Genomic DNA, 20,718 nt, shown 5'->3' with positions numbered 1-20,718 from the left:
TGTCTTTGATCAGCTGCATCCTCCTCCTCCTCATCGCGCCTACACTCCTGTCTGTCTTTTGCCCTTGCCCCTGCCTCCCTGTCCCTCCTCCAGACTTCTGCACCCACCCAGCCACCCCTAGCTCCATGTCTGCATCTAAAACCCCATCTGCCTCCCCTAGCCTTGTGTCTCCAACTTCCACTCTGAGTCCCCCCACTCCACAGAGCCCCCTCTCCCCAGTGCGGAGCTCCTAGAAGGGGCAGGGCTGTGTCTTTTCCCCCTCCCCCAATACCCTGTGGTGACAGCTCCCGTTCTCTGCCCTCTTTCCTTAGCTCCCCTGATCCCTTACTCCCTCGCCTGGTACTGGGACCTACTGCCCAGGCTTAGCCCTTCACTGGCAGATCCTAGGCTCAGACATCCCACTGTACAGAAGGTTCTTCATCCAATCAGAAAGTGAAGGGCAGTGCCCAGTTGCTTGGCCCATCCTGACCATTCCTTCTCCAGCAATAGGCTGGGGAGAGAGAAGGGAGAGGCGGACTGGCGAAGCTGGTGGAAGAGAAGGGTTGAGGGTCAGGCAAGTTGGGGGTAGAAGGGACTGGGATATAGAGGGCCCAGGAACCTGCAAGGGGGAAAGAAGACAGAGAATGAGAGCTGTCACTGCAGGGAACCTGGGGGATGAAGGGGGCAGAGACCCAGCCCTGCCTCTTTTAGGAGCTCTGCACTGGGAAGAGGGGTCTGTGCGGTGGTGGTGGGGGGGGGGGGGAGAGTCAGAGTGGAAGGCCAGCCCCCCCCCCCCAATCCCCATATAATTTGAGCAGTGATTAACAGTTTGTTTGCTTTGATCTAATCTTGTTTCAAAGAGGACTAGATCAAAACAAACTAATGAACTGTGACTGTGCAGCAGCAGTGTCCACAAGGTTGCCATCCACTAAAGATAGGTCAAGAAGTAATGGGCTTAATCTATATCAAGAGAGATTTAGGTTAGATATTAGGAAAACCTTTCTATCTACAGTATAAGGTAGTTAAGCCCTGGAATAGGTTTTCAAGAGAGATTGTCAGGTCCCCATCATTGAAAGCTTTTAAAAACAAGTTGGACAAACACCTGTCAGACATGGTCTAGGTTTACTTGGTCCTGCCACAGCTCAGGGGGCTGGGCTTGATGACATCTCAAGGTCCCTTCCAGCCCTACATTTCTATGATTCTATGACCATAGCAGAAAATTACCTATTTCTTTTACTGTGACTGTGCTTTGACAAAATTTATTTATTGAGGACATGGACATAAAAAAGAAATGTATTTTCTTAAGAGTCCAGCTGGTACTGCACTTATGACATCAAGTGGAGAATTCATCTTTGTTTATTACATCAAAATTGGCTAGCTTAAAAACAATTGTTAAAAGGAGGTTTACAACTTTTGAGATCAGCAGAAGGGCTGAATGAATAATTGATTTTTTGGTTCAAGGGCCAAACCAAAAAAAAAAATTAGTTTCAAACTGACACTGATTTTTTCCTCCCTCGCTGAAACTCAAAACATAAACTTTGTTTAGGTTGAACGTTTGGAATGTCAATTCATAACGACATTTTCTAAATGAAATGTCAAAACGTTTAATTTGAAAATGTCGAAACAAAATGTTCTGATATTTTTGAAAAAAATTTTTAGCAGAAACTATTCGCCGAATTTGACTTGAATTTGCAAATAGTTTCAGTGTCCCGAAAAATGCATTTGTTGGCAAATTTACTATTCACTGAATTTTTTTTTCCTAGTACAAACCAGCAGAAGGGGAAAAAAAAAACCTTTTAAATGAAACAGGAAACTATTAATTACACGCCCATCCTGATTAAAAAAAGGCAATGAGAAATATAGGAAAACCTAATGAACAATACTGCGTTTAAACAGAATCTGGGTTTTTTGCGGTACTTCATATTACTCATCAGATGGAATCAGCTAATATTTAAATCTGGACCTTATTCTGACAGAATACATGAAGTACCTAACTTTTAACATTTAGGTTGTGACAAAAATAAAGGCTAGAAAACTTAGTATAATGTGTGAAGTGCTGCTGACATTTTTCAAACCATGTCTTCTCTGATCTGCACTTCACAACCAGCGAGGTCCTTTCTCTTCCTGTTCTTCCTTCCAGTGGGAGAGTTCTTCATATTCCCCATTCAGTGGGGAATTACTAGCTCATTGATTACTAATACTTATTGAAAGGGGACAGGGAACTAAGGAGTCAAAATTAATAAAATTTGAAATTAAATATCTCCTAGCAGAAGCGAGGGTTAAAACTTGCTTATGGGATGAGGAGGAATAGAAAAGAAGCCTAGAAGGGATGTAGACACATTTCAGTATAAGAGTGCTTTCTGTTTCTGTTAGCTCGATAATAACCATTTTGTGGGATATGAAACCTTCAACTTTGAGTTTACTTAGCTGAGGTGGTTACCTCAGACAGGGAGAAATTTCAGATTTAAATATACCCTAATTTTTGTCTGTGGGTTTGGATTTTGTTTCAATTTAATTTCAGTTTTTTACTTTTCACAATGTGTATGTCACAATATGTCACTACATTTTTGACAAAACAAAATGTGGTGATACTTAACCGTGATTAAAGAATTTCATTATTTTTTCAGACTTTTTGGTTTAGGGCCAATCTTTGTGGCTCAAGATCCCTCTTCAGTGGGAGTTAAGGGTGTGCTCAGTGTTTTGCAGGACTTGATATATAATGAGAGAGACATTTAACCAGAGAAGCCAAACAAACAAAAAGATTTTTTGCTTAGTTCTGATTTGCATTTGAAAATTCAAGATGTCCAAAAAGGAAACGAGCATTGTGGTAATGCTCTTGATGACTCTACAGGATTTGAAGACCAGTTAGAAATCTCTAAGAATAGTTTCAAGTTAATTAAATAGATTTATGAAGTTGAGCATTATTCTAATTGAGCGTTCACTGTATGTTGTCTATTTCACAAAAGAAATACGTCACAAATAAAACACTTGTTTCAAGATTTAAGGTATTGTCAAGCATTTCATTTTCAGTTAACCATATCTCCTTATGGACTTAAGTGATTTAAGTGGATTTATTGTACAAAATCTTCTTTAAATACTGAGAAATGTTTTAAATATAAACCGAATAACTAGGAGGGAAAAAGTAATTATATAGGCACCCTTGCACTTTGCAGTTCATGTGTTTTGATTTCACTACATCAGCAGTAATCAGGTCTGTTAATAGAGAATTTTCATTGAAAACAAATGGATTATAAAATATGGACATGAGTTTTAAATGTAAAAATGATTTTGGCTATTGTTGTTTTAATAACTTTACATTCAGATGCAGGATTGCTGAGAGACCTTTCTCAAGGATCTGTAGCTGAAAATAAACTCCATATTCTTGCTGAGACGCAACTTCAGGAGTTAATGCATGCAATGCGATGTAAGTCTGATTTCTCTCAAGTTTACGAAAATGTGACCATAATTTGATGCAATGTATAAATAAAATAGGCATTGCTTACTTTAACAGTAAATGTGTACCATGTCCTCAAAGTAGTGTCTACCTCGTATAGTCTACTGTGAATAAATTTATTACCTCAGTTTCCTTCTCTCAACATTTATATAAGCGGAACCAAGTCCTTCCTCCTTACCTGTTTCATGCGCCGAAGTTAAAGAACATAAAAGCCACTAAAGCAGCCGTAAGATTAGGATCCTTTCCCTGTTACCAGCTGCAGTGGTAAAGTGATATATAATTATAGGGTAAAATTGTCAAAAGCACGTAATTCCCTTTGACTTTCAGTGGGACTTAAATGCTTTTGAAAATGTTACTTGTAATAATAAAAGTAGTAAATAAAAATGAAGTTTGTGGACAAAGCCCCAGATCTTGAGAAGTATTTAGGCATCTAACTCCCATTGAAATCAGTGTGACTTAGGTGCCCCAAATACCTTTGAGGATCTGGGCCAAAGAATCAAGAGCAACTAAAAACTCAAAAGTTGGTAAACCGAAGCATATGTTGTACATGGGTGACTTTGGAAGGGTAGCAGTTTACTGCTTCCCCACAGTAGTGTGGCAGTTCTGTAGATACTTAGGCATGGAAATAACTTTTTAAGTACAATGAGACTAGTCATGTGAGGAAAGTTACACACATGTAGAAGTGTTTGCAGGATCAGGCTATTACTGCATGTGTAAGGGGACTGTTCCCCCCTTACTAACATTCAGTGGGGGTGTTTTGGCTGGCTTGCTCCCAGCACTAAAAGGGGAAGGGTCGATGGCAAATCAGGAGCCTGAGACTGACAGTCCCCAGGAACAATGGGGAGAGGCCAATGCTCTAGATCAGCCTGATTGACAGGGCGGGCAGGCTAATCAGAGAATCAGGAGGCCAGGGGGGTCCCGTCCTCCGTGTGAGCTGGAATGGCCTGAGTCAGACAGAGTGGGGCTGAGCTAAGGAGAGAGCAGGGGCCCGAGCTAAGTTGTTGGAAGCAGAGCTGCAGCCCCAAAGCCAGAGCACAGCCCAGAGAGAGCAGAGCTGCCCTGGGAGGAGAGCTGCAGCCACCAGAGCCAGGGGGGCCAGACAAGCAGCCAGGAAGCAGGTCAGAGCTGGGAGCAGAGTCACAGAAGCAGCCTGCAGAGCCGACCTGTCCTGGGGGCAGAGCTGCAGCAACCAGAGCCAGAGAGGCCAGAGAAGCAGCCCAGGGAGCTGGAGGTAGAGCAGCAGCAGCAGCAGCCGTGCTGAGGCAGAGGGGAGCTGGAGCCGGGGCTGGAGCAGTCCGGAGCTGGGTGCGGTGAGCAGCTGGGGAAAGTGAGGGGGACCCTGGGCAGTGGGCCCAGCGCAGGGAGACACCTCAGCCAAGAGGCCTTGCAGGCCAGACTTGGGGGGATCGTAACCCTGTCAGGGCGGGGGCAACGCTGAGAAGGGGGGGTCCTGCCACCTAGAGCCTGAGAGTGTGTGGCCACCGCCAGAACAAGTGTCCAACCCGCAGCGTCTCTGCAGCACAGCCAGGGCCTGAGAAGGAGGCCTGGGACCTACAAGGAACAGACTGTGAACTGCCCTGACATTCCAGAGACACTGTTTGTGATGTTCCCTGCCACAGAGCAGGGTGATGTGTTTTCCTTTAACCTTTCCCATTTTTCCTTATTCTTTTTTAAAAGTAATTGTTAATTAAACAACTTGTATTTGCTTTAAATTGTATGAAATGATCAGTGGGTCAGGGAGGTGCCCAGTGCAGAGAGAGTACCCTGGCGTGGGGACACCCTAGCCCCTGTCCTGGGTGACCACAGCAGGGTTGGGGGTCAAGCCCCCCAGGAATCCTGGGCCCAGCCTTGTCGGGGTTACGAGGACTCTGCCAGACAGGAGAGTGGAAGGGGAGTCCTCAAGGGCAGGGAGGCCTCTGGGTAAGGGAAGTGGGAGCGAGGACTCGGATCCTTTCGCTAGCCCACTTCACCGGGGTAGTGCAGAAGCCAGGAAAGTTCCCCACAATAGCGGGACCATTCCCCCGCTTACACATGTACAGAGTAAGGAGGGCACTGAGACCCAAAGGATTTGGAAATATTCAAGCTAAAGAAAAATATCCAAAACATTATTTAGTTGGAGGGATAGTCTCGGGAAGCAGAAAGAACCCTAGGGATGAACTTCAGGGCAAGGACCACGTTTTTGTTCTTTATTCATACTGTGCATAGCACAATGGGTCCATGCCCATGACTAGGGCCTATGCTACAGGGATTATAGCAGCATAGCTGCAGGGCCGTGACTATGCCAGCATAACCCTATAGTTTTAGATGCAGCCTATGAGGATGGAAGGAGTTTTTCTGTTGCTGTAGGAACACCACCTCCCCATGTGATGGTAGCTAAGTTGTTGGAATTATTCTTCCATCGATCTAACTGTGTTTACACCAGGGGTTAGGTCAGCATAGCAATGGTGCTCTGGAGTGTAGCTTTTTTCCCATCCCTGAGCACTGTAGCTATGTCCACCTAAACTGTAAATGTAGCCTGGGCATAGAGCTCCTAGGTGCTGTGGTAGTACAAATAATAAACAGTAATCATTAACCACACATTAAGAATGCATTTGAAGTGTGATACAGCAGCCATGGTTTTTGTGGTATACGTGCCGAGACATTGCATGTCTGTCTCTGTTTGTTGCTCTGGTGCAACAGCATCTGGAAGAGACTTCAGTTCATGGGATCTATAATGCCCAGAAACATGAATTGGAGGCTCAGGGAAGAGAAACAAAGAGTGTGGAGAGACAGATTCACGTGGAACAACTTAGAAGAACTAAATATGTGCAGTTTGTCCAGTGTGGTGGCTAAGGAAGAACTAAGGCCCAAATCCTGGTACCTGCTCCAGCTGCTTTGTGCTAATCTGGCAACAGAAAGATGACCATTGACAAAGATTCCCCGAGACAGCCAGGGATTTCTCAAAGTGGCATAGGGTCATTCTAGCACTACGTGCACTGCCACCCCCTCTTGTCCCCATGGCAGGAGGCATGAACAGGGGATCCCTATGCTCTAGTGTTCCCCAGAATAGCCTTTAGGGGCTGCTGATAGCAAGCTCATAGTATAATAGCTTTGAGGCTACAGTCATTATGTTGCCTGGAGGCTTAGTCATGGCCCCAGGATTGGGAAGGCTGTAAAAATGTGGATTACAGTAGAACCTCAGAGTTACGATCACCAGAGTTACCAACTGACTGGTCAACCACACACCTCATTTGGAACCAATCAGACAGCAGAGCTCTCCCCCCCCCCCCAAGCAAATACTGTACAGTACAGTGCTGTGTTAAATGTAAACTACTAAAAAAAGGGAAAGTTTAAATTTGTTTTTGACAAGGTAAGGAAACTGTTTCTGTGCTTGTTTTATTTAAATTAAGATGGTTAAAAGCAGCATTTTTCTTCTGCATAGTAAAGTTTCAAAGCTGCATTAAGTCAATGTTCAGTTGTAAATTTTTGAAAGAACAGCCATAACATTTGTTAAGAGTTACAAACATTTCAGAGTTACGAACAACCTCCATTCCCAAAGTGTTCATAACTCTGAGGCTCTTCTGTAATTCCCTCTTTGATCTTTCCCATTTCCCCTTCACCCTTCTGTTCTTAGCAGCATGAGGACAACTCACACACAGGCCTGGATTTGTGCCTAAGTCTGCAAATATTAGAAATATATTTAAATAAAAAAGCATTGGAGAGAAATTATGTAGGTTGGCACATGTGGGTTTTACTATATGTAATAGGATGCCATTTGAAAAGGAAAAATGTAATCTTAATAACAATAAAAAACTTCCTGGAAATGCAATGTATTAGAATGTAGCATAGCTGGAAAATGTGCTGGCAACTCTGTTGCTTCGAAAATGTAAAATACATTGGACAGATTACTAGAAATGTACTAACTTGCATGGGGGGAAGAGAGATGGCAGGGATGATTTAATATCTTCTATGATCTGATCATTGAATATTTCTGCATGTTGTTCACTATTCATTTGATAACTTTCCAATGATTTTCATAACATTTGAAACAGAAGTGTTTTAAAATATTGTATATTTTTGAATTTTAAATTGCTTTCCTTATTCCAAAAATGGTAACGAGAAAAATCTTTTGTTACATGTTTATAGTTAATAAAGTGCAAGCTATTGTCTATTGCACTTGTTCAGTTTATCCAGAAGAAAATGAAGCAGTAGTGAACAAAGCACTGGAATCTGGAGTGGAAGGAAGTAAAGTACAGCCTTATAGGTAAGGAATAAATAGTCCTTTCTGAGGAAGACTAAAAACATAGAAAGGAGTTAAATACATTTTTCCATTTTTAACTTTGCTCAGTTGTGTTCGCTGAGCATTTACCATAGATGTCTATTGTATGGACTTATGAAGATTATTTCTTAAATCTAAATGATGAATAATTTAAGTAAAGGTGGCTTCTGCTGTCTTCTTTCTCTCCCAAAATCGTAAATAATATAACTCTGTTCTCTATAAGAAAGCATTTCAGTGTATGTGGCAGTCACGTTTAATGAACTTGCATCTTAGCTGGGAAGCCAAGTTGATTTTATCTTCCAGGATGTCCATTTCAAAATATAGGACCCAGTTGTCTGGTCTGCTTCCATGAGGCTGGGAAGCAACCAGGCTTCTGCAGATGTCCTGAAATCCCCAAAACTCATAAGACTCCTGTAGGCTTAGAGAGCTGATTTCCTTTTCCTGTCTCAATGACATAGTGAGACACTCAGACTCCTGCTCCCTGATAGGATGATTCAGAGGAAAACAATCTAAATTCTATCCCCTGCATAGGTGAGATTTGAACACATACAGTATACCAGTTAAAATGTAGTAGCTGTGAATTAAACCATTTATCGATTTTGTTTGTTGGAAATCCGCTTCAGAGCATGGTTTCAAACATATCCTTACTCTTACTCTAGCAAATCTATTACAGACCTTATTAGACATTCTAATATTGTATTCTACCTTATTCTATATGGTGTCCAATGAAAAGGACTAGATCTGCTGACAAGAGTTGTCCTTGGTTTAATCCCAAAGTTGTGTGTTGTATGGCTTGCCTAACACCAGTTTAGAGATGAGACCAGGAAAAGTGTCAAATACGCGATTTAGTAGATTTGTCTTTTAGTAATCCAAAAAGTTGGCAAAAAATTGTACAATTTCTTATTCACACTTGGACCAATTTTGGCCATATTTTAGCTAGGATTTTTACCCCTCAGAATCATGCTTCTATCCTAAACCATGACCTCTCAATTTCCCTTGCATCATGGCAATGTTTAATATTTTTCTGCCACCTGCCATTCCTTTTGGTGATGTGGAAGTGCAAAGTGTTCAGCAATCAGATCAGATTGCTGATCTGATTGCACAGTGCCTCTCTGATCAGCATTCTGACAGGGTGGGGAATAGAGCATTACTGGAATGGAAATGATGTTACTGGACTGGTGGTATAGGAGTTCTGTTTTCTCACTATCAACAGGAGCAGGGAGAAAACTAGGCTAAACTGAATCAGGTTTGAGACCAGGGAACTTAGGTATGGACTTGTCAGATAGTAACTAGAAGATCAAACAGCAATTCTCATTTTTAAAAAATAATTGCTTTGTGGTGTTAAGCTATCAGTGTGTAAAGTCATCCAAGTTACACAGGTTCAAACCTTGCTGTCTTTGGAAAAAATGCCCAGTTTCCTGATATGCATGCAGACTCTTAAAATAGGTTTTTTCTTGCTACCTCAACACTAATGTGGGCTTTAGATACTGCTGCAGTCAATGCTCAGAAGTTGTACTAACATTGTTTATTTCACATGTAATATTTTACTTTGTTTACATAGCACCTAAAGCATACAAAAGGATTGCAAAGCCCTTCACAAACCAAAACACTTCTGGCACCACTCTAATTCACTGCATTGGAATTGAGAGTAGGAATAATCATATGCATACCCTGCTGCACAGAAGTGTGGAAGGAGAAATTTTGGCCAAGGATGCTGGGGCAAGTCTCCACTTAAGTGTCTTGGGATCTTTAATGTCCATACGTAGGTTAGAGGACCTGTGTTTTAAAGTCTTATCTGAGACTCTCCATAGAAAAATGTCTGAAACTCTAAGGAGGATGCGAGGCTCAGTCAGCTCTCCTGGATTTTGGAGCTGTTCTTCCAAGGAGTCCAGGTATTTCAAATGGAGGTTTAGAATACAAACCATCCTTTGCAGCTACCATAATTGTTAAAAAGATTTCTGTACCCACTTGTGGATTGAAGGGGTAAATCACAATACAGAAACGTAAACAATGACAGTAATTTTTGTTTTGTATATAAATGCAAATACAAAACTTGCCCTTGGAGAAAAGGCAGGGGATGTTACTTTGCCAGAGGCGAATGAAAGTGATGTCATATTTCCACCCTTGATTATCTAGGCACTCTCCAAGAGCCTCTCTACAGTGGCAGTATATATAGTGTTAGAAAACATGTCAAGTAGCACAAAGTACAGTACTACTTAGGATTCAGTTTAGACAGGGCCCATAGTGATTGAAATTGTTAGCTAGTCATGGCCATCCCTAGTGTAGATGACTTTAACACAGCCATCCTTGTCTGAGTATTTTACAACATATTAATTAAGACATGTTCGAACATGATACATTTTCCCATTGTAAAAATGTCCCTGGTGAAAGGGAGCCCCTATACAACTATTCTACATTAGTAGCCACGGGTTCAGTGTCATGCTGGACCAAAAACCAACATGGGCCTCAAGCCTTTAGATTGTTTTTGTTCCTTTGGGATTTGAAGGGCTATGAAGTCTGCCACTTCTTGTCTCCGAAGTGGGGAAAAAGAGGGACTTTGAAACCCAGCAGTCTTTTGAATCACCTTGGACACATACAGCCCTAGCAGTGTTCATTGCTATAAAGCAATATTGTGGCAAATCCTCAAAGGGAGACCTAAGTGTCAGAAAAAAACAAACTCACTCTGCTAATTCTTTCCCTAAAATATTATGGAACCTATTACACCAGCCAAAAGAAAAGAAGCGTTTTGCACAAGTTTAAGGTGCTTCCTAATATTAAAAAAGCAAGGGCAGATAAAACTCACCTTGAATATCACAGACTTAAACTATTTTATAACTAAGAAAAATTCAAAATAGTGACTCTGGAAACACTGCTTCCTTTATTGGAAGAAGGAAAATATTATATCCTGTGGACCTTATAGGTAACTATAGTTTGCATATTTTAATGCATAGTTATGAACTCATAGTGATTTGCATGAGCAAAGTAATAATGGCATAGCTTAAATAAAATATATACTGTGATTGTTTTCATAAATTGAAAATGTTTTCAAAGCCCAAATGTATTAAAATGTATTATTCATGACCATTTTCTTGAGCTGTTTTCCTTGAGAAATAGCAACTCTAATCATCTTTTTTTTTTTTTTTTTTTTTTAAACACACTTTCAAAGAGTGCAGAATTCATCAAGAAATTCTGCTGCAAAACTGCTAACTCCTATGATCAAATGGGGAGAACTTGCAGCTGGAGGGGAACAGGCTATGCTAACTTAACAGTATATCTGTGCTGTTGCTAAATTTACTCTGATCTTGTCTATGCTGAGGAGCAAAATAATCTCTCCTTTTGGAAAATTTGCACCGAGAACAAAAGTGAAAGGAAGTGTTGCCAAGATTTCTGGTTAGGGCAGATCACTGATCTAGAGACAGTGACTTTACTCAATATTTAATTTCCTCTGAAACAAAAGATTCAAGGGTTCAGGAAACCGCTAGTCCAGAACCTGCCGTAGGTTTGATTCTCTGGTCTGTTATATCTGTCAGTGTCACTCCAACGATGCAAAGTAGATTTAAACCTGGCAGATATGGGTACCTAGGGAGTTCCTCAGTGAGGCTTTCCTTCAGATTGCTCTGTTTTGTGGTGGGACTCTGGGCCAGCACGTGCTCATCTTAGGACTGAATTGTTGGAAGGGTGATATACCTGTCCCCTCTGTGCTCTAGACCTGCTCTGAGCATAGCTCAGTCAGCATGCAGAATCTGAACCCATGTTTCCTTTTAGGGTGTGCTTTGTGACCATTTGTTTTCAGATGAAGACTCTTAAGTAGTTAGTGTATTTCTATTTTTGGCCCTTTAGAGACTACCTTGCCAAGTTTAGGTTAGCTTCAGCATATGTAGCAAAATTATTCAGTTTCTCTCAGTTAATATGTTATAGGGAGTCCCACTGGTATTACTCTAGTTAGATCTACCCTGCCCAATTTAAGCATTATTCAAAGGTACATGTATTGGAGAATTGATTCCATATATTCCTTGGTATCAAATCCAGTGGTCTGTACTGAAGTGCTTTTCCTTAGATGATCACCAGTTGGAGTAGCCCATGGCACAGGTCAGGAGGAGGTGGTACAAAGGTGGCTTTTGGTCCAGTAGACCAGTCTCATACCAGGGTGTAAGTTTGAGCAGCCTAATGGTTGCTCTAATTTACACTGGCTGCCAATGGTCCCGGAATCTGCAAGGAGAAAGTTGACATAGGAGTCAGTATACCACTTTCTCTACATTCTATGCAACCATTTCAAAGCAGCCTAATGAACCTGAGGATCAGGGTCTGGATTTTAAATTTTTTTAGATGTTCTAGCTACACACGCAAGGAAACTTTTTATAACATATAATTTGATATTGTCCCATTAACAAAGAAAAATATATTTAATACATTTGAATTAACATGTCTGTATTAAATACAGACCAACATCTTCACTGTCTTGATATACTCAAAGCACAGTGATTGTTTAATAATCGGCCCTAATTTCACATTATGAAAATGTGAAACGAACATTCAAAACGTTATTTTAGTTCAGGTTTGTTGTTGGTAAAGACAGTATACATTAAAATATTTAAAATTCTAATCAGTAAATTTTTGTTTTAATCAAATTGTATTTTTAAATGAGTAATAGGGTGTCTAAAATGTAATGCATGTCAGTAAGAAAAGTTTGTGTGCTGTACTCAACTAATTTTTAGTGTATTTACATTTTAAAATTACAAGTCTTGTTTGTAATATTTACAGGCTTAGTCCTCCTCTGTGGTGCAACTCAGAAATAGAGGGCCCTTCTGATATTTTTTTCAAAATGGAACCTTCAGAGATTTCCAATTGCTGTTTTTTAGCTGTTCTAGCAAGACAGGTAAGCCATAAAAAGTATGCATTGAGAAAAGTACTTGTTTAAGATGTATATATGATTTCCTCTTCTCTATTTTGTTTTTAAATAAAATTTAAAAATGAACACACAGAAGGGAATGTTCATAAATTACCTGACTTCACCATAATCATACAGACAGGACAGTGGACTTGTCTCTGAGCATTGGTTGCACCGTGCTAGGCAAAAGATTGCTTGTTTCTTCAATCAGTGCAAAAGTTTTTCTAGAGGCAAGTGCAACTGAAAGATCCAGCTTCTGAAATTGCACTATGCTGAGATAGAAGGGATGTGCTGGAGAGCTCACAAGTTTTCTATTTAGTGTTCATGTATCAAAGAGGTGGTTCTGTGTGTGACAAGTGAAATCTAGTGTATACTTGATCCAGTTTTTAGCTTTGTCACATTTTAGGGAGGATTGGGTTGGTATGCAGTTACCGTTGTTCTTTCCCTATGACCTTACGCCTCTGTTACCATGGTATGTTTAACATGCTGATTGAAACTGGTGTTAAGCAGAGAGGCTTTAAAGCAACCATCCTGTTCTGCCTGTATGCATCAAGCCCAGCAGGGATCACAGCAGTGCTATATATGTTGCCAAGACTCAACAGTATTGAAGCAGATGAATCTTCTCCCATTACTTGACCATGGAGTGAAAAGTAGAAAGTTTCCAGTGAGGATTGAATCTGCAAGATAGTTAAACAGTTTTTAGAAAGTATTTATTGTGATTTGTTTTACCTGGATATGTTTTGATGCTTCAAGTAGAATCTTTTGAATGCTGTTTACAGTACAAAATATATTTTACTACTCCTTTACACACACTCACTGCCTCTAACTCTAGATTTCTTTGCCAAGAAAATGAAGGAGCTTCCTTTGATGAACTGTTCAAAAGAAGTCTGTTTTTATCCTACTGAATGCTTTTTCATTTGAAATTTAAAAATCATCTTTTTTTTCTAATTGAGTATTTTTGTATCTAGAAATATGCCTTCGTTTCAGATGACATATTTGAGGTAAAGGCTCTCCTTCCAAAACAAATGCATACTATTATATAAACTTGATAAAAGCCACAATACAGCTTCTTCTAAAACAGAACATGGTGTAGATACATTCTATATTGTAATTAAGCTAAAAGTATTTTCCAGCTTACATCCCACTCCCACACTGTCCTGGGATAAGATTGGCATAGTAAGCACTACATGTAGTGTTTGCTGTGTCAGGCTTTTACATTGTATAAAGAATGGTTGGCCTCGTGCTAGTGCTTTGTTTACATCAATGCAGTGCTCGTCCGGGCTGGAAAAAATGATGACCACAACTGATACCTTTAAGGTGGCTTGTAAGTGGGGAAAACTTGACATTTCTCTTTTCTGGGGGGGATAAAATACTCAAGGTTATGGAAAAAATGGTAAAGGTGATTAATTTTGGAAGTTAAATATAAGATTGATTTGATCAGTCAGTCCATCTCCCTATGTATTATGACAACAACGTGGGCAGTGAGAACCATCTCTCTCTTGGGATGATAGATAAGTCAAAGGGTTCCATTACAGCAAGAGAATTCCAAATGGAAAAACCTGTTAAATCATCTAGTATAACTTCCTGTCAGTGCAGGATTCCCACCCACGCCCAATACATAATCTAATCAAATTTTAGATTATGACACAGATGGGGCTCCCACCATTTCTGAAGGAGACTGCTATACACACTAATAACTAGAGTTCACTGTGAGATGTTTCAGCCTAAGGGCTGGTCCACACTAACCCCCCACTTCGAACTAAGATACGCAACTTCAGCTACGTTATTCACGTAGCTGAAGTCGAACTATCTTAGTTCGAACTTACCGCGGGTCCACACGTGGCAGGCAGGCTCCCCCGTCGACTCCGCGTACTCCTCTTGCGGAGCAGGAGTACCGGCGTCAACGGCGAGCACTTCCGGGATTGATCCGGGATCGATTTATCGCGTCCAGACAAGACACGATAAATCGATCCCAGAAGATCGATTGCTTACCGCCGGACCCGGAGGTAAGTATAGACATACCCTTAGTATTCTAGTCCTCAGTTTCATTCCCAGCCCTGTTATGTTTCTAACTTTATACCTATCTTGACAGTTTAATTCATGAATTTAATAGCCTGCTCCCTAAGGCACTCACCTGAGAGGGGGCACACCCCAGTTCAAATCCCTTCTCTTGTTTGGGAGCTGAGACTCATCCCCTTCTACCTAAGTGAGTTCCCTAACCTTTGGGCTAAAAGTTATGAGGGAGGTGGTAGCCTTTCTCCTCTTCTTGTTAAGCAGGAGGCCTACTCTCAGCTTGGTGTCTCCCACGGGGTTAGCTCAGGCAAGGAGCCACCTAGCCTGCAGGCTTCTGTGACTCCCATTCTGAGGCACCTCTCACCCCCTTTATTGTATTGGGAGGTTAGGCACCAAACTCAAACTTTGGTGAATCCCAGTGATCTTCCTGGCATCCAGAAACGTCACCATGCTGAAGTTCCTTTGTGAATCTAGAACGTACTGCAAGGGTAGGCAACCTATGGCACGCGAGCTGATTTTCAGAGGCACTCACACTGCCTGGGTCTTGGCCACCGGTCCGTGGGGTGGGGGGGCTCTACATTTTAATTTAATTTTAAATGAAGCGTCAAACATTTTAAAACCTTATTTACTTTACATACAACAATAGTTTCTTTCTATATGTCTATAATACATAACTAGACCTTCTAAAAACATTAAAATGTATAACTGGCATGTGAAACCTTAAATCAGAGTGAATAAAGGAAGACTCGGCACACCACTTCTGAAAGGTTGCCGTACTCTGACGTAGTGCTTAAGTGACTTGATACACAGCAAGTCAGTGTAGAAAGTGCAGATAGAACACATGAGTCTGGAATTCCATTTCCCTACTCTAAACTAGACCATATACTCCCTTGATTCTGCAGTAAAGTCAACATCCTTTAATAGCATGCAGCTGTTGCTTTCAAGATGTTTGCATTGGTTTTTTTTTCTAGACCATTCACTGAGCTTGACAATAGCTGTAAGGGGTTGAAGGATATATCTATACATTTTAAAACCCACAGCAGCAAGTTTCAAGAGCCTGGTCTACAGCCCTCGGTTTGCATCATAGCTGTGCTTAGCACTGTATAGGGCAGTAGTTCTTAAACTAGGGCTGCCACTTGTTCAGGGAAAGCCCCTGGCTGGCCGGGCTGGTTTGTTTACCGGCCGAGTCCGCAGGTTCGCTGCTCCAGGAAGGGCGGCCAGCATGTCCTTCGGCCTGCCCCGCTTCCTGCAGCCCCCATTGGCCTGGAGCGGCGAACCGCAGCCAGTGGGAGCTGCGATTGGCCGAACCTGTGGACGCAGACTGTAAACAAAGCGGCCCAGCTCGCCAGGGGTTTTCCCTGATCAAGCGGCAGCCCTAGTTTGAGAACCACTGGTATAGGGGCTTGGGTTGGTGTTTGGGTGCTGAAGGGGGGGTGGGGGTGGACTTCAGAGACACAGCAACCCTGTTGCTTTTAGCACCATAGCACAAGCTTGAGTCTGTAGACCCAGTGTCAAGGGTATCCAGTAGTGCCCAGTGGTGGAAGTCTAGGAGGGTGCTTCCTCTGTCAGGAGTAAGCAGTGAGAGCCCAAGGAGCTGCTCTGGCAGCAGTGGGGCATAGGGGAAACCAGGCCCACCCTTCTCCACCAGGTTCTGACACAGGGCCCTTTGAAACCAGTTACCTTGGTGCAGGATTCAGGTCTCTGTATCCCTGAGCGCATCTGCTGGGTCACTTCCTACCCTTTGCTCTGGCTCTGGTATCTCTCCACTGGTAGCAGCTTGTTATCCCCTTTGGTCCCTGCAATGTGGTCAGGCTGCTCTGCCTCGGTGGTCTGGAGTCCAGGCAACTTCCTGGTAGGAGCCAGCATCATACGACTGCTGTCCTCCTTAGCCAGCCCAGACTGAGCTGAGCTGCTTCCTTTTATATGCTCTCTCCACTGAGAGCATGTCCTGCAAAGGTGAGGGGGTGTGGTCCCTTGGGCCCAAAGCAATTTATTAACTCCTGGAGTGCCAGTGTGGGATTGATACACTCCATCACACCCAGGGACTGAGACTCATTGCCATATATTTTAAAGTGCAGGTGTATCCTAAGGGATTAAAATAGAGTGCATAGCTTGATGGTGTAGTTTAGCTCCACTAACATTTCTTTAATTTCAGAGGGATCCAGCTGAAGTAATGTCTGTAAAAGACATTTTGGCTCGTGCTGCAGCAAAGGGACTACTAGAAGGTCTTGATATAGGGAAATCATCAAAGAGAGAAGAGAAGAGGAAGAAAAAATCAAAAGTAACACAGCAAAGAAATGTTCCTAAAGATACTGGGGTACAAACAAACATTGTGGAGTTCCTCAACCGAGAAATGATAGCTATTAATACTAATTCTGAAGTTTCACCAATTAAAGCAATTAGTAGTGTTCCACAAAAAAATGTGAATCAAACAAACAGTTCCATTCAATTGAAGAAAATTACCAAACCCATCTCAAACTCATCCCTGCCAGGAATGCTGAAGAACACACCCAATCTGTCATCTATGAGTAAGGTGTTTGAGAGACGGACACACATTAGAAAGCCACGGGTAGAAGATAAAATGGTTGTATTGAAACCTGTGGAGATAGTTCTGCCTCCAGTAATGGTGCCATACTTCAATCCACAAGGGAACAAATCTCAAATTTCGGCTCAACATTACTACTATCGCTGGATTGGAATAAAGAGCTCAGCACGTGACTTATTTATACCTTCTTTATCAAAAAGATTGGTCAAACCAAAAGAAACGTTACCTTCGACTATGGTTAAGCATCCTCGACCATGGATTTGAAAGTGGATTTTTGTAACTGGTTCATAGTTATTTCTTCAAAGTTTGAAATTATATTTCTATAATGCCAGGGTATATCTGTGCAGGCCACTACTTACCTTTAGGGAACATTTATAATTAATACTCTTTTCATGGCTATTATGGAAATAGCAGGGAGATATTTTGCAAAAGAGACTATTATGTAGTTGTTTCAGTCCAGCTATTCAATTTGGAATGTCAAAATGCACATAAAGTAATAACTACAGTAGCTTATTCAAATCCCTAGGGGGTGAGCTCAAAAGTTGTATAGCTAATTACTAATCAGTAGAATGTGACATGTAGAAAAAAGGCATGCTTCAATAACCTTCTGTACATATTTGGGCATACTTAATTTTAAAAGTAATCTTTGCACATTTTGTTCAGTGGTCTAAAAGTTCACATAGCAACAATGAAATTATGGTTGTCTGAGCTTACAATTTTCAGCTACCATCTTGTTGAAAAGTATTATTTATGACCACGGCATATCAGAGCGAATCATCAAAATTGTTAGCCTGCCCATTTTTTCTAAAAATGGCTCTGTATTATTCACATGCTTACATTGTATGTACTTGTGTTGAAAATTTTGTGCACAGCTGGGGAGCACACGGATGCCTCAGTTCAGTCAGATGTGCTTTAATAAGCAGCAGAGGAAATTTTGTTTAAAAAAATTGAATAGAAAATTTCATTTTAAAACTAGACAGGTATTTTGATGCTAAAATGAATTCTGAATTATAATCTCTGACAAGTCACAGTGCTGCCATGGTTTATAAAAATCATAATTGTCAGCCTAATGGCAGCTGGTAAAAGGAAGCTCAAATGCTGCTTTTCATGAAACTGCTGTCTATTAGTGGTAACAATTCAGAAATCGTGAAAGTACTTATTCTGCATCCCTACAGGTGACAAATGTCAAGCAAAATAGGAACACTTAATACCAATATTATTCATCTGAACAATGACAGCAAGTTTTTGGTTTACATTTATATGATTTTAACAGTTTCTTTGGAAACATCGGTGATTGAGGGGGGAAATGATAAACAGCATTTCTAGTTATATGTAAAGATCAGGTTGCAAGTTAAACTATAAATCATTTTAAACAGTATACATTAACTGTCAATCATTTCTATCTGCGTTTAATATGTGGTTACATCTTGCTAAATATATTGAGATGTCAATCTATTAAAATACTTAACTTTTATGAATCTAGAATTGTTTATCACATTCTCAGTAGTTTCAGTGTACCAACTTTTTTTTTTTAAGCAAGATAAAATAAGGTTCTCTTAACCATAGGACATCTTAACTCTGAAATTTGAGTGGAACTTCAGAAATTCCTTCCTGTTTGAAATGATTAGTGCATATTTGTATGTAGAATTGCTCTTACTGACTTGAGACATTTAACCCAACTAGCAACTTAATAAGTATTATGCAACATATTTTTGAATAGGATTGGTTTTATTAACTTTCTTTTAAACCAGAAGTGTGTACTTCATAAATATTAAAAGTAAGATTTTTTTTTTCCTATTTCACTTGGGTCCGTTGTATTGGTACTTCTACTAAACTGTCCTAGTTCTCAAATAAAATAAAGTAAGAAGTATTATTGTGTGCACATTCCATACTCAGTACAGAGAATCTAAAGGAGAGCTAGACAAATGCACCTAGTTTGACAAGGGTTTGATTTCTGGTTTTGAACCCTCCAAGACATACAATACAAAGAGGGGAACTTGCATGCAATAAGCCATGCATTATATCACTGGCATCCAATGTGTGGCCCTTGAGGTTCAAATTTATATTTGATTATGAAATAAATATGGTGCCTGCCATTTTAAAACAAGTATTTGCATTGCTCTGAGGAGGTGGTAGTGGATACTGCTTCCCTTGCAGCCCTAGTAGGACCTTCAGTATGACCTGAAAGCACTCTTGAGAAGCTTTACCTGCTGCAACTGCTCCCCGACAGGCCTACTTCTGCACTGCAGGGAAAAAACAAAGTGTCTGCTCCATTGCCTGTATCCCAGCTGGGCTGTGCAGGACAGGAACTCATGTAGTCTACTGCAATCTATAGGAGCGCCTAGCAAAGGATGGTTTCCCTCTCCAACCACCCAAAATAGCCCAGACATGGAGGGAGGAGGGGGGGGAAAATGAAACTAAGTACCTGGAACCTGATTCTTTGTGCCAACCCTGATACCAATTAGAGATAATTCATCTAATTGAGATGTTAATTCTAAGCCTTTTCATGGATCTGTTTACTCTAATGATAACATTTCAAATGTCAGTATTAGCTACTGATGATCATTTTAGACAAGGGCAAGAGGGTCGGAGTGAAATCCAAAGAAGAAAATTGAGAATTCCTCCCAACGGGAATATAGAAGGAACAAAGAAGGGAGAGAAACAAAGGGCAAAAGAGCCTGTGGTCATAAAAGGTGAGTTTTCCCACTACTGCTGAAAGTGATCTGTTTAACAAAAGAAATAATTCTAATAGGTAAAAGTTTTGTGCTGCTCACCCGTTACCTCATTGTGAGTAAACAGGAGCAGCCTTGGCATCACACACCCACCCTCACTGGTCAAGAGTAAACAGATCCATGAAAAGGGGTGAACTTCTGCTTCCCAACTGCCAGGGAAGAATTGTGACAATCACAATTCATTCTCTGGTCTCCTTCTGGGCAGATTGTAAGGCTCCTGGCTTGAGTCCTGTGCTTGCAATATACAACTGGAAAAAAGCAAGAGAACAAAATGACACTATTTTACAATCATAGTTCACAATAAGGATGAGAAAAGAGAAGCTGCCGTTTAGGGAAAGGGAATGGAAAATATAAAGGTAAAAATTTATTTGAAATATAGTTCCTAAGCATGGCTCAAAGTAGGTGGCAGGGGTGTGAGATTCTGTAGTTGGGAAAGGGAAGGCAAAAAGAGTGGGTGGGTTTTAAAATCTTTTCATTTTTAATAATGCACAGTGGGTGTTATAACAATAAACTAAGTATAAACAGTCTCTCTTAAAAATAAAAATCGTGTGCTCATTAAAAGGTGCCAGTAGACAGCTCTGGGAGTGGAAGTTCTGTTCACATATGGGGTACAGCACAGTGGTGCAAGTTTCCATCTGCTGTCCCACCACTGGGTCTCATCTGATCTAGGACTAGATCTCCAGGGGCTGGTTCAGTCTCTTTGACTAGATTGTCCAAGAGCCAACAGTGATAAATATGATGCTAGAGAACAACTTAGTTCACAAACCACTTTTGCCATCAGCTGGTGGCAAATTTTAAGTATTCCCAGATTGACCCAGAATTGCACCAGCAACATACAAGTAAAAGGCT

At 41.0% G+C, this 20,718-nt stretch overlaps 1 protein-coding gene across 1 annotated transcript in view; it reads left to right on the top strand.

Annotated features, from left to right (window-relative positions):
* Positions 1 to 19,023, top strand: part of NSUN7 (NOP2/Sun RNA methyltransferase family member 7) — a 61,746-nt gene extending 42,723 nt beyond the window's left edge. Inside the window, exons 10-13 of the mRNA XM_024211704.1 lie at positions 3,302 to 3,403; positions 7,559 to 7,676; positions 12,453 to 12,567; positions 16,748 to 19,023. Of these exons, the coding sequence (XP_024067472.1) occupies positions 3,302 to 3,403; positions 7,559 to 7,676; positions 12,453 to 12,567; positions 16,748 to 17,401 (989 nt within the window). The 3' untranslated portion in view covers positions 17,402 to 19,023. The remainder of the gene's footprint in view (positions 1 to 3,301; positions 3,404 to 7,558; positions 7,677 to 12,452; positions 12,568 to 16,747) is intronic.
* The last annotated feature ends 1,695 nt before the right edge of the window (positions 19,024 to 20,718 follow it).

This window comes from Terrapene carolina, unplaced genomic scaffold (assembly GCF_002925995.2).
Source record: "Terrapene carolina triunguis isolate 2854851 unplaced genomic scaffold, T_m_triunguis-2.0 Scaffold66, whole genome shotgun sequence".
NCBI lineage: Eukaryota > Metazoa > Chordata > Testudines > Emydidae > Terrapene > Terrapene triunguis.
This window is presented reverse-complemented; position numbering and strand designations above follow the sequence as displayed.